The 14,115-nt window shown below is 39.1% G+C and overlaps 1 protein-coding gene across 1 annotated transcript; it reads left to right on the forward strand.

The window, feature by feature from the left end:
• Positions 1-332: 332 nt before the first annotated feature.
• Positions 333-13,862, forward strand: rbm25b (RNA binding motif protein 25b). Its single transcript, XM_026194806.1, has 17 exons — positions 333-478; positions 992-1,092; positions 1,295-1,509; positions 1,605-1,662; positions 1,782-1,942; positions 2,032-2,217; positions 2,323-2,406; positions 5,185-5,462; positions 5,766-5,883; positions 6,183-6,272; positions 7,127-7,200; positions 8,802-8,952; positions 9,171-9,582; positions 10,611-10,906; positions 11,128-11,226; positions 11,319-11,366; positions 12,900-13,862. Exons 2-17 carry the CDS (start codon positions 1,014-1,016, stop codon positions 12,990-12,992), a joined length of 2,442 nt encoding a protein of 813 aa, XP_026050591.1. The 5' UTR covers positions 333-478; positions 992-1,013; the 3' UTR covers positions 12,993-13,862.
• Positions 13,863-14,115: the final 253 nt, after the last annotated feature.

Here is a 14,115-nt window from a genome sequence, read left to right on the forward strand (position 1 = left end):
CCACAAAGTAGTACATACAAGTGCAGGAGTTATCTTATAGTATTGAAATCTATTTTTAACCCAGCAAACCTTCAACATCGACAAACGCTCCCTAACGTTATGTTTCATTAACCTTCTAGACGACCTTTAGGAATGCTATCTAAATATTAATAATAATAAGAGTAGTGATTTTTCTTATGGATGTTAATATTATAATACTAGTATAAAACTATACTCTAATGCTAGTAATAATAGTAGTACAGTTATTGCCGCAGTAGATACTAGTATCGTTAGTAAACTCCGTCCAGTGGTCAAGTCTTGGTGTACAAAGCAAGCGCTCATGTAGTGTTGCTCGTAAAGCGCTTGCGTCAAATGTTTCTTTTTTTTGAAGGCCCGACTAGCCAACGTGCTAATCCAACATTTGGAACGTTAGAGGAATTTTCACAATTACTAACCTTCTGAGAATATTTTTATTCTTTTAAACACCGCCTGATTAAAGGTATGTATACCTGGGCATGTGTAGATTTATCTTGAACTTTAACTTTGCCCGCTAATAGTTGAGTGTTGTTTGTTAAGTAACGCCAGGTTGCGCTAATATTAGCTTAGCCTAAGTCTATGCCGGGGACACTGGAGCGTGCTCGGTGCTAGCTTTAGCTAACTAAGCTGCTAGTTTTTTGGCCGCATAAACAGTGAACAAATTAACTCGTTGTAACACAATAACAATACGTGGCTCCTGGGACTTTATAATAGTCACCCTACAAACGCCATCCCATTGAGCTAAGCTAAGTTTAAGTATTGTTGCTGCTGGGCAGCAGAAGTCACCGACGGGTACTTCAAATTCATATGACTAGATACCAATGAACATCGCTGTGCTTTCTCACTTATAGTGTTGTTGGGTTAAACTAATCTTTTTACAAGTTTGGCTCTTTGTTCTAATTTACATTGTTTAGAGGACTTGATTTAATTACACATCTGGTGCTGCTGATAACGGGTATCTTGGTTCTTTCTTCAGGTTGGTCCAGTTCACTTCCACAATGTCCTTCCCCCCTCATTTAAATCGGCCGCTGTTGCCACCTCCAGGCATCCCTCCTCAGTACACAGGCTTCCCCCCAGGTAAGCACCCTTCTGTTTGGCGTTCATCTGTTTTGTTTCAGGTTTACCACAATGTCATTATTAAGAGGCATATTCGCAACACGGTAGTTGAGATTCGCTACATTACTGAAAATATTTGAGAATCGTTTTACTAATCTGCAGTCATAGATCTTAAGTGAAAATGGTGTAATTGCTTGTTGCATGTTTTCTTTGGCTGTTTCAGGAGCCCCTATGATCCCAGTTCACATGGGTATCATGGCCCCCACACCAGTAATGGTTTCTTCAGTACCAGTGCTCAGCAAGCCTGCAGTCCCTAAGAGGGAAACCATTGCTGTGATTGCCAAAGACAGTGATGAGAACAGTGGCCCCACCACAACAGTGTTTGTGGGGAACATATCAGAAAAGGCTTCAGACATGTTGATCAGACAGCTGCTGGCGGTAAGATGGGTAACACCCATTCTATTTGTAGAACTACAGCAAAGGCAGACACCCTCTTAAGTTGACAACTTTATTTTTTCTTCGTAATTATATAGAAATGTGGAATTGTTTTGAGCTGGAAGAGAGTACAAGGAGCCTCTGGCAAGCTTCAAGGTAATTTTTATTATTAAAAGATGAAGAATATCTAGATACATGGCAAACCGTCAATTCAGTCTATAAATAAACATTTGATCATGCCCTTATGTCTATTTATATGTCAATATTTGTTCCAGCTTTTGGTTTCTGTGAGTACAAGGAGCCAGAGTCCACACTGCGAGCCTTACGACTGCTTCACGACCTCCAGATTGGAGATAAAAACCTACTTGTGAAAGTTGATGCCAAGACAAAAGCACAGCTGGATGAGTGGAAGGCCAAGAAGAAGACTGCAAATGGGGTATGAATTTTGTAACAGCAATTCAAATAAATGTTTGCAACAGCTAGAGAAGGTGAAAAATTGCTAAACTTGACTCATTTTATTGACAGGATAAAAAGAGTGAAGATGCAGGAGAGGATGAGGAAGAAGTGTTAGATGAGGAGACAAAGAAGAAAGATCAGATTATCAAGGGCGCCATCGATGGACTGATGCGGGAATATGCTGCGGAACTTAATGCACCTTCACAGGATGATGAGTCCCAGCGACGAAAGAGAAAAAAGGAGAAAAAAGAAGAGGTGCTAACCTTGATTAATTGTTAACTTGTGCTACTGTTTTGTTTACTCCTTAGCTTGAAAGTGAGCATTGTTATTTCAACCTGTCAATGCGTTGTTTTTCCTCAGGATGACATAAACACTATTGACATGGAGGAGGACAAGAGGGACCTGATTTCCAGAGAGATTAGTAAATTTCGTGACACTCACAAGGTAAAGTGGCTTCTTTGATCTTGTAGTTGACATTTCAGGTTTTGGACAGCAGTTCACTCCTAGAGCTTGCACATTTAGTTGACACAGTTTTTTTTTTTTTGTTTTTTTTGCCCTAACTCAGTAACATGCATACTCTACTATAGATTGGCGGTCCCTAAAACAACACCACCAAACATATTATTCTGCCCTAAACTATATGAAATGTTTTATTTTCAATGTTTGAACACTACAAGTGGGCAGACAGCTAGTGTATTCTTGTCACCTTTCTCAGGCGTGATTTGACACCTGCCACTATTGCCAAACTATCTAGGTGTGACCATTATAGATCCATATCTTCATTCATCACACAAAAATGCATGGAGACGATGTAAAGTTACTTAAAAGCTAATCTATTCATTAAACCCCACCATTATGATAGTGATCATATGGTGACTAAAGCAAGATGAATCTCAGAGCTTTGGAAAAAGTTGCCAGGATAGGATGTAAGTATCAGCCTTCATTTACTATATACATATACTGGGCGTCCCCCTCTTGAGGACTTGCATTGGGGCAACTGTGCTGCTCAGTTGTGTGTGTGTGTGTGTTGGCCTTGATTTAGCCAACCTTTCCACCACGCAAAGACAGTTTCCCTAGATCATCCTGAATTTATGACAGCATTGGTGCTTCACTCGAAAGCTGATGAGTCAGTGAACCTGTGCGAGTCCTCTGTAAATTATGGTCTGTCATAATGGTGTTCATGTTGAAGCACAAGGACTCAGTAACTACTGCAGTGACTTTGGCTGTAGCCTTATTATTCTAGTGTGGGGTGGGGGCGCCCTCTCCACAGCAGTAAGATGATCTGAAGACTAACAAGGTACGTGCTCTCTGTATGTTTTGTTGTGGAATTTCTTTCTTCTCTCTCTTCCATTTGATAAATATCTTACTCTCTCTGCATTAGTTTTTATTTTTTTATGAACGATTAGTTAGTGAGTTTATTCAATCAACTGTTTAAATTCTAATTTTTATTAAAACAACAGGGACGGTAGCAATCTAGTTGGGTTTTGGATGCATAACTGTGGTTTGCTTGAAGTGTCCTCCAGCTGTAATCGTGATCTTGCCAAAACAGCGTTTAAACAAAGGGAGAAATTTCTGCTGCCTGTTGTGACCTACCATATTTGGGCTGATTGATTTTTAGCCCCAGAGGAAAAAAAGAAGTCATACTTAATTCAATATCATTATGATTATTTAATGTGGTTAATCAGTTTTTAGTGAGTGACTTTGCAGGGAGTGAATTCAGGCTTTTTATGGGGAAAGAAAATTAAAAGAAGCACTTAAATGCTGAAAGTATTTTTGCAAAATGTTTTAATAATACCAGATTTTTCTTTATAATTATAAGTTTGCCTAAATATTACTGCTTATATACACCCATACATGCTTACTATAAATAAATAGAATTAAATTTATTTTTTACATGGTCGCATGTTTATTTAGCCTTGGCAGACAATGCAGAGGTAAGTAAAAATTAAAAGAAAGGGAAAAAAAACACCTAACGTGAAATCATAGATTTTAATTAGAGCTAGGGTATTAAATAATATAAAGACAATTTAACTGGAGCGTTATAGATTTTTAAAATAATTAACATCTATGTTATCTCTGTCATGTCACATGTTTCTTTCTCTTGAGATGCATAACACCCAAGGCTTTTAATTAGTTAGTTATTGTAAAGACCAACTGACTGCATATGACTTGTACAAGAAAACTTTGTAAAGTTATTTTCCATCTAACCTCAAATACAACAGTGCCAATGTAAGAGGAATGCAAAATGATGAACATAGTATTATATTAAGGCTCAGTATATTCAATCATTGTTTTTAAAAGTCTTATTTTGCATCAGATGCCAGTATAACTGCAAAGGAATTCTGGTTAAAGCCTTGTGTGTGATGTCCATAAAACCAGAGTTTGGTGTGTATGTATGTGTGTGTGTGAATAATCAGTCCTGAAGAGCTCCTGAAGACTTCTGCAGGGGTAAGACCGTTTCTACAATTTCATTTATCTGTTCAGAAATATAACTGATGTTCATAATGTTTATTTTTTTGATTTTAGCAAAAATACCAAATGCCATGTTACTCATTGAAGGAAAGGCTGTTGTTGTTTGATGACGATGATAATGATGATGCTTAAGCAAGACAGAATCCCATAACATTTTTCCCTTGTATACCGTGTGACCTGCTTTCCTCCCAGGCCTAACTTAAAAGGCTTGTAAGGGCAGCGAAGGGCTGAGTCCATAGTTCAACACCTGTAAGTCACAAATAACTAGTTCAAAAAAAAAGACTGATGCCTGTTTTCTGTTTTTGTTTTCCTTGTTCTGAGAGGAGGACTCTTAAGGAGACAAAAAGCATTGTCATTTCCCGCGTTTTCTTTTGTTTTTGTTTTTTTTGTTATGAATGCCTCAAGTTGGATATGTTCCACGGGTCTTTAAGGCCATTAAAGTGGTTTCCAGTTCTATTCTTGCTAAGCTGTAGTTTATGCTGCAGGCTTCAAGCAATAAACTTTGTCCTATAGTTTTAGATTAATGTTGAAGCTGTCTCTCTGTGGGGGGAGAGCTTTTTGATTGTTCCTGGTTTTCCATTTAGGATTCTGGCTTCTTATACAAGCTTTGCGCTGATTAGCAAAGAGCATGTTCATCTATGAAACCAAAACCTGGAAACCACTTGATCTGTGCACAGCTGTGAATTGGTTGCAGGGGCTCCCTGCATCTTGTGTGGCATAAGCTGAACCTGTCTGTATTTTACTCTGCAGAAACTTGAGGAAGAGAAGGATAAACGAGAGAAGGAGCGGCTGGAGTTTGAACGTGAAAGGAGGGAACGGGAAAAAGAGCGAGAGCGGGAAAGAGAGCGGCGGGACCGCGAGAGGGAAAAGGAGCGAGAGCGGGAACGGGAGAGGGAACGAGAACGTGAGAGAGACAGAGATCGAGACAGAGACAAAGACCGTGACCGCAGGACCAGGGAAAGGGAACGAGAGCGAGAACGGGAGAGAGACAGAAGCCGTGACAGGAGTGCCGACCGCAGCCGATCCAGGTGAAGCAAAAAAAACCCAGAATAATGTATAAAGACACATGTTGCAATTAAACACATGCAAATGTTTGCAGGTACTTTGCTGGTGACTGAATTCTGACAAGTTTCTGCAAGCTGATTTTCTCAGGATTTAATTGAAACCGCTTGAATTTTAAATTGAAATGTTAAAATTCATATCATCTCATTTTGATGAAACTCCTTAAGACTATGTACCATGCTTGATCAACACCTTAGTACTTGGATTTGCCATGTGTTTCTATATGGTCACAAATAAAAGAAAATGTATCTATGATTTCATTGTTGCAGGGAGGTCAGCCGAGACAGAGACAGAGAAAAGAAGAGAGACCAAGAGGATGAAGAAGAAGCATATGAACGCAGGAAACTGGAGAGGAAACTTCGAGACAAGGAAGCAGCCTATCAAGAGGTGGGACTGGCTGTGCTAAAAATGATAAAAGCCATGCGCTGAAGAGCAATATAAGCTATCCTACTAGCAGTGAGGTCACAGCTTCTATTTCCTACTATACAAACTGTTTGTCTGAGAAAGTCAATACAAGCAGTAAAATTCAATTAAAATGATTCTTTATACGTCAAAAAAAATCCAATAAATCTTCAGCATCATTTCTATTTTTAGCAGAGTAACAGCCCTTGTATTACTCGTTTACCTTAGCTAGGGGTAGTTCTTGTGTGATGTTTGCAGCTTGCCTGACAATATATTTGTTGTAGCGGCTGAAAAACTGGGAGCTGAGGGAGAGGAAGAAGGCACGGGATTATGCTAAGGAAGCTGAGAGAGAAGATGAACGCCGACGAGAAATGGTAAGCGGGTTCTGAATGATCACTGGTTCTGTACTATTATACAAGTTAAGTTCATACTGTATTTATTTAACTTGGGATTTGTATAGCAAAGTAACTTTGGGGTTAACTCTGGGGTTACAGAGTTAAAGTGGTTTATTTATTACCAGACTACATTGATATGTTGCGCTGCAGAATTAACCTGCTCTGGTAAAGGTTAGAATAGAGATAAGAGATGAACACACAGAGCCACAGCCTTCAAACTAATCAGTTTTCTGGAAATGGTATTGCCTTGTTTGGAGAAACCTTTGGACCTCAGGGTGCAGGTAGTTGGAGGCTTTGTATGTTTTTGAGATGGTCTGCACCCTAAGCCTTGTACTCGCCAAATTTAATTTAAGATTTGCAAGAAGGCTAAACCTGCTTACTAGTTTGAATTCTTTACTAACAGACCCACTAACACACCCTGTTCATCTGAATGCACTTATAGTTAGACCCAAGGCTGCCTTATCGAATTGATAACCACCTTTGTGTAAATGCTTAGCCTAATTTTTTTTATCTTGGTGTGATTAAAGCCAGATAAGGAAGTCATATCCTGGGTATGTTGATTATATTTTATAGCAGAGCAGTCAGTTTTTCCCGCAAAACTACCTAAACACGTCTGTTTTTCAGTTTTAAGCTAAAACGTTGAAATGTTGTCTTTGTGGGATGCATTTAACGAGTTTGAAGTCTGCTATTTTTGTCAGTTAAAAAGAATTCCACTTCATATCTTGTGTTGTCCATGCTGTGTTCATATGATTTAGTTTACTAATTCAGACAGGTAGAATTTGTTAGAAGTAATTTTTGTGGAGAAGTTCATTTTTGTCCTTTGTTTTCATTAGATTAAAGAAGGCAAACGGTTAAAAGAGTTTCTTGAAGACTATGATGATGACAGAGATGACCCCAAGTATTACAGGTGAGTGTTAACCCAGGTCATCAAAAACAAATGCACTTATGCAGGATCCTAATTGGCTAATTATAGGTCACTATAAATCCACTCTAACAAATTTCCTATACATATAATGTTGTTTGCCATACACTGCCGATTTCCTGTTGCCACCAGGCAGCACTATGAATGTGACCTAATATTGACACATACAGTGAAGGAATTCAAATTCAAAATTCAAATTCAAATTTTATTTGTCACGTACACAGTACGATATGTAATGAAATGCTTGGACAACTGCTCGTGACCTAAAGAAAACAAAAAAGGAAAGGCTATGAATAAGATAGGAAATAAATATGAAAAATTAAAAAGGGTAAATTTAACTAGGAGGGAATAAAATATAAATTAAGGTTAAAAAGGAAATAACTGTACAACACAAATTAGAATGAAGGGTAAATTTAACTGGGAAAGAATAAGATAAAGATAAATATATAAATTAAAAGTTGAAAATAAAATAACTGTACAACAAAATACACAATATAGAACTATATAAGAATGTATGAAGAAATATAAATATATACACAATAACAGCAGCTGTACAAGTATTAACTGGAAATGAAGAATATAATGTCCAGTGTTGTGCAATCCACATTATGTCTTGTGCAGTGCAAATATGCTTAAAGTGATTTAAGTGATGAAGTGAAAACAATGTCCAGAATGTCCAGTGTGTGTGTAAGAACTATATGTGTGGGTCAGTACTGTGTGGTGGTGTGATTGAGAGACCGTATCGCCTGCGGGAAGAAGCTCCTCCTCAGTCTCTCTGTGTTGGTCTTCAGGGAGCGGAATCGCTTTCCTGACCTCAACAGAGAGAACAGTCTGTTGTTGGGATGGCATGGGATGAAATGAGCAATCTCAAAATTTTATGGTAGTGGCTGCAAGAGTTTTACATGACATTTCCAGATGGCAATATGTAACCATATTCATAGCCGCTAATCTATGATTATAGTTAAATACTGCCACGCCCATGTTCAGAGGCAGACCCTTATCAAACATGAGAAGTTTGGTTAATGAGTGAATTACAGGAAATTAAAATTTCATGGGGAATGATTGAAATTTTCTATGGCAACATAGGGGCGCTCTTCAGTGAAAACTTAAATCCTTTGCAATTTACCTACAAGAGTTTTTATTTATTTAATTTTATTATTTATTTATTTATTTTTGTGTGTGTACCGTGCTGTGTTACGTATGTTTATTAAATGTTATACATATACACACAACACAGCAGCGGGGCTCCTGTTTTGCAGAACGGTGCTATAGAGTCATTTTGCTCCACCCATGCACATGCCCATAACATGTGTATATTATCAGTAGACCTGACACGTGCAAAATTTAATTAGAATTAGAGCATGTGTAGGACTTTAAATAAGCCAATTTCTTTTCTTATTATTCTTTTTCTTTTTTTTTCCTTTTTTTGGGCGGTAAGAAATAAAAAAACCAAAACAAAACAGAGCATACACAATAGGGCCTCCTCACTATCAGCAGATCCTGTGTGACCCACATGTGGCTCATGGCAGCGCATGCAGTACTGCAGCCATTGTTCTGAAAGCTGTTATTTTCTGTATGACCCCTAGGGGCAGTGCACTGCAGAAGCGTCTCAGAGACCGAGAGAAGGAGATGGAGGCGGATGAGCGTGACAGGAAGAGGGAGAAGGAGGAGCTGGAAGAGATCAGACAGAGGCTGTTAGACGAGGGACATCCAGACCCAGACGCAGAGCTACGCAGGGTATGCTTGTCTGTAATGTAATATAAATGTGTGTGTTTGCCTGTATCTGTCTGAGCTGAGTGGGGCATGCTGTCTGTTGTCTGTGTGAAGGTCACTTTATCGTCTGAGTCGCTCTGCACATTATGTACGTCTAGCTGTCATTATCTGTTGACCTTCTTTTCTGTAAAATGCTGTGATTGGATGATTATTTTCTGCATATCTGCCTGTTATTGGTCCAGATGGAGGAGGAAGAGGAGGAGCGTCTGAGACAACCTCCCATCGTCCAAGAGCCAGAACCTGAGGAGGAACGTGAGCGCCACAGGGGTTCACGAGATCACCGGGAGCGCCGACAGGAGCCGGAGAGGGCAGATTCACGCTCACGACCCCCCCAGTCCGACAACGAGGTGGAAGAGGGTGAGGAGGAAGATTATGACAACGATGAAGACAACCCAGACGTGAAACCACGCCTAAAGCCCACAATGCGACCAATCACAGCAGCGCCTTCTGTGTCATCAGCCAGTGGGAATGTGTCTCCCAACACGCCCGGGGAAGAGTCACCCTGTGGCATCATCATCCCCCATGAAAACTCCCCACCTGAGGCTCTTCCGCAAGAGGAACACCGGCCAAAGATTGGCCTCAGCCTGAAACTGGGTGAGTCTAAAAGATCTTTTACCTCATTACAGAATGAACAGACACACAGCATACCCATGTAAATATGAATTCAATAATCGATTAGTTGATGGGCAAAAAGTAGCAAAATGTTCAATAAGTGATAAAAAAAAATTCATAACAAGGAAATAAGTTTTTTGCATTTTTTTTAAGTTGCATTCTATAGACAAATAATTGTTTAAAACTGGTTTTAGGGTAAAAAAAAAAGAATAATAGGTGATGTGTTGCTTTTCTTCAGGTTTTGATCTTGTCTGAATGTAGTCAAGGTAATTTGGCACCTGCTACACTGTTTGGTTAGTGTGAATTGGACTGAAGGAAAGGATATTTCTATATTTTAATTTATTTTGAAGCTAAATAACTTCATAGGAGCAAATCTATAATACACAGATTCCTACATGGATCAGGCCGTGTTCCAGAAAGCATGTTTAACAAACTCTGACTCCCGTCCACTTCATTGTTTCTGTCACCTCAGTGTCTTCACTTTGAGTGTTTGTGGGTATTTAAAGAAAGCCATCATCAATGGAGCTCAAATACCAATATTCACCATGGCAACAGATAATTAAAGAGCAGAGCCTCAATTTTCATCTAGTGGACTGAGGAATATGAATATGAATCATGAAATTCGTCTGAAAAACAGAGGGGGACTTATTTTAATCGGTGTCATCTGCTCAGGCATCATTTATCAAACCTAATTTTCCTTTAATAGATGAAATCTGGCAGAATTCCAGTTTTACATCTGATGTTTTCTTGAATCGAAATTTTAATCCGACAGTAACAAAATGGAAGTTATGACAGTGTTTTTAGTGTTTTTAATCAGGTACATTTTTGCAAGGTAATGTGCCTGAATATGAGCTTTGATATGAACTATATGAATGTCAGGCAGGTGTTTCAATTGTTTCAACATTTTCAGATGCTGTTAAGGGCGTTTAAATAACTCTGGGGTTGCAGAGACAGAATTCTTGCTCCTTAACTACAGACAGAACAGTAGTTAAACTCTGTGTCCTTGCCAGGTGCCACGGGAAGCCCCAGTCAACCCAACGCCGGCAAGAGGAAGAAGCTTCCGGTGGACAGCGTGTTTGACAAATTTGATGACGAAGAGGCCGATGAGCAGCCGCGCAAGAGGAAGCTGGTGCCCCTGGATTATGATGATGACAAGAGCCTCGGGGTGGACGGTGCTGGACTTTCCAGCATAAAGGGAGCCAATGCTGAGGAGAAACGCAAACACATCAAGAGCCTGATTGAAAAGATTCCCACCGCAAAGCCCGAGCTCTTCTCGTACCCACTGGACTGGTCCATGGTTGACACGGTGAGGAGAAGAGGGACAATTTGTGGCATCTCACTGAGTGTGTCTTATTTTTAATCCATTTATAATTAAGCAAGTTAGAAAAGAAAACCTGTGCTAAGAATATTTTACTCGCAGGATTTAAATGATCAAGGAGGGTCAATTCACAACCTTATTTTCTGCTTATTGCTAAAAAATAATATAGAAACGGTGAATATTTCTCTTTGTCATCCCTTTTCCTACAGACGTTAATGGAACGGCGTGTTCGTCCCTGGATCAATAAAAAGATCATTGAGTACATCGGAGAGGAAGAGCCAACGTTAGTGGACTTTGTCTGCTCCAAGGTAATAGACATGTCACTAGTTGACATCTGTCTTAGAGAAAGTGGAACGATTAAAATGTAAACTTTCTGATATTTTCCTCTGTGTACTTTCAGGTGATGGCCCACAGTACACCGCAGACTATCTTGGACGATGTTGCCATGGTGAGCAAAGACACAGTTTATAGATGCTTGTTTATGTGGTTTCTCTGTGATTGTATTTCTTGCCAGGATGCAGGTTTTTTTTATTTATTTTATTTTTTTTTTTTTAAAAACCTCCTTACTAACCTTCTCAATCAAATTATACCAAAATACACTTCATTAGGTACACCTGTTCAGCTGCTTAATGTCAATATCTAGTTAACCAATCACATTGCAGCACCTCAATGCATTTAGGTATGTAGACCTGATCAAGACAGCCTGCTGAAATTTATACTGAGCATCAAAACGGGGAAGGAAGGTGATTTAAATGGCTTTGGACGTAGCATAGTTTTTGGTGCCACAAGCATGGTCTAAATATTTCAGAAACTGCTGATCTGCTGGGATTTTCCCATATAACCACCTCTAATGTTTGAAAAAGAGAAAATATTCAGTGAGTGACAGTTCTCTGGGTTCAAAAGCGTTGCCAGGCTGCTCGAGCTGATATGAAGGCCACAGTAATTCAAGTTTCCCACTTGTTACAAATAAAGTATGCAGAAGAGTATCTATGACTACACCGTGTCAGACCGTGAACCTGAATGGGCAAAAGCAGCAGAAGACCACTCCTGTCAGCTGAGAACAGGAAACAGAGGCTTGGATCACACACCGTCTCATTAAAATCAGACAACAGAAGATTGAAAAGTATTGAGTGATCTACTGAATCTTGAGTTCTGCTGCAGCAGTCATATGGTAGGATCAGAATCCTACCTTATATCAACAGTTTAGCTTGATGGTGGTTGCGTTATAGTGTATGGGGATATTTTCTAAACCCGTTTTAGATCCCTTAGTACCAACTGAGCATCACCTAAACTATGCAGCCTACCTGTGCATTTCTGCTGAACATCCGTGTACAGTGTACTCTCCTTCTGATTCCAGGAGGATGTGTCACAAAGCTCGTATCATTTTAAACTGGCTTTTTGAACATAATAGTGAGTTCACTGTACACAAATGGGCCTCCAGTCACCTGATATCAAACTAAGAAAGCACCTTTTGAGATGTGAAAAAGTGCAAGATTCACATCATATCAGCAAAAATCTCAGCGCAGTGGTTCTAGCGCCTTTAGTAAATCAGGGACATCAAGAATTAAGGCAATTCTGGAGGCAAAAGAGTGCAACAGGTATTAGCACGGTGTACCTAATGAACTGAAGAGTATGTTAGTTCCATCTGATTTAAGATGTGTGGGGGGAGATTTATGAGGGGAGATTTCAGGCGCACCTCTTATCGATCAAGGTGAGTGCCAGATAAAAATGTAACCCTTTAAGGCAACTGAAATTGTAACATTTGACTAAGAGTTCAAGATCTTTAAAGAAACTGGCCTTGAAATGTTTTAATGTCTCTCATTCGATGGCACAAGTAGAGCCATGTCAAATGAGATGTATTTTAATTAGCAGTTCATGGTCAGTATTTTAACATATTCACCTTTTCCACATACACGTCATGAGTTTTGGTTAGTCCTCTAAGTTTCTTTCGATATCTAACTTTCCGTTTGTTCCGGGTCAGGTTCTTGATGAAGAAGCTGAGGTCTTCATAGTGAAGATGTGGCGGTTGCTCATTTATGAAACTGAAGCAAAGAAGATTGGGCTGGTAAAATAATCGTTGGCTGACTGAAGATGAATTCCTCTTCTCCTTTACCTTCATTGTGTATAATACTGTAGCGAATTTATGTCACCCCAGAAGACGTGACTGACCATACCAGTACAGACTGTAACTGCAGATTCTGCTCATTCTCACATTTGCACCAGTTGTTAGGTCTTTTTTTTTTCCCCCTCCTTCTTCTGTTTAAACATACTCAGGCTGCATCCACCTCCTCCACTCTGCAGGTGCTGATTGTGTCTGTGCTTTTGTGTATATACAGTTTGTCATTATTTGGTTATGAAGAAGCTACAGCTCTGGCCACCCAGGGTCACTGTGTTGGAGATGAGACCCTTTAGTCGCATACTTTTTTTTAAATTATATATATATACATGCCAACACACACCGAGTGAGAACAGTTTGCAGGTTTGCTACAAACAGTTCACCATTTCTCAAACTATTCTTTTGAGTTGTGAAATTGGGCTTACAGTTGAATATGGGTTGGTTAAGTAGACACAAACTAAAGCGTATGAATGACTACAGCTATGTTTTTAAAATAATTACAGGGGTATTTATTAAGGGTTTTTGGATGCAACTGAATTTTATTTCTGTAATCAGTACACACAAATTCTTCCCCTCTCCCTCAATTTCTTGTCACATTCCTGACGAACAGGCATGTTGTTTTCAGACCATCTCTAAAACATCTAGTTGTCATTTAAAATGTGTCTACTGACAAGACCCATAGGCACTGTGTCATCCTCAATGCTGTAAAAGCACACGTCATAACCACTATAGGAAAATGAGCTAAGAACGAAAACAATTGAAATTGTGAAGATGCTCTCCATTTGTTTTTGTATTGGTGAACATTTGAATAAATAATTTTTATAATCATTTGACTTGAGATCTAAGTTTTCTGAATATTAAATCAATGTTGAGGGGTTTTGGCATTCATACGCTGATATACAGTCAAACCTATCTCCAGTTGGCTTCATTACAATCTCTCTATTTGAAAAAAACAAAACTAAAAGGCGAGAGTAACGGACAGGATTTACCTTTAATTCATCCAATAATAATTGCTGCTTTTTGGGAGAATAAATGTTATTTCTTGTTGGTGGAACAATTTAATTAAACTGACAAAAAGGCA

Source organism: Astatotilapia calliptera, chromosome 15, assembly GCF_900246225.1.
Source record: "Astatotilapia calliptera chromosome 15, fAstCal1.2, whole genome shotgun sequence".
NCBI classification, from domain to species: Eukaryota; Metazoa; Chordata; class Actinopteri; order Cichliformes; family Cichlidae; genus Astatotilapia; species Astatotilapia calliptera.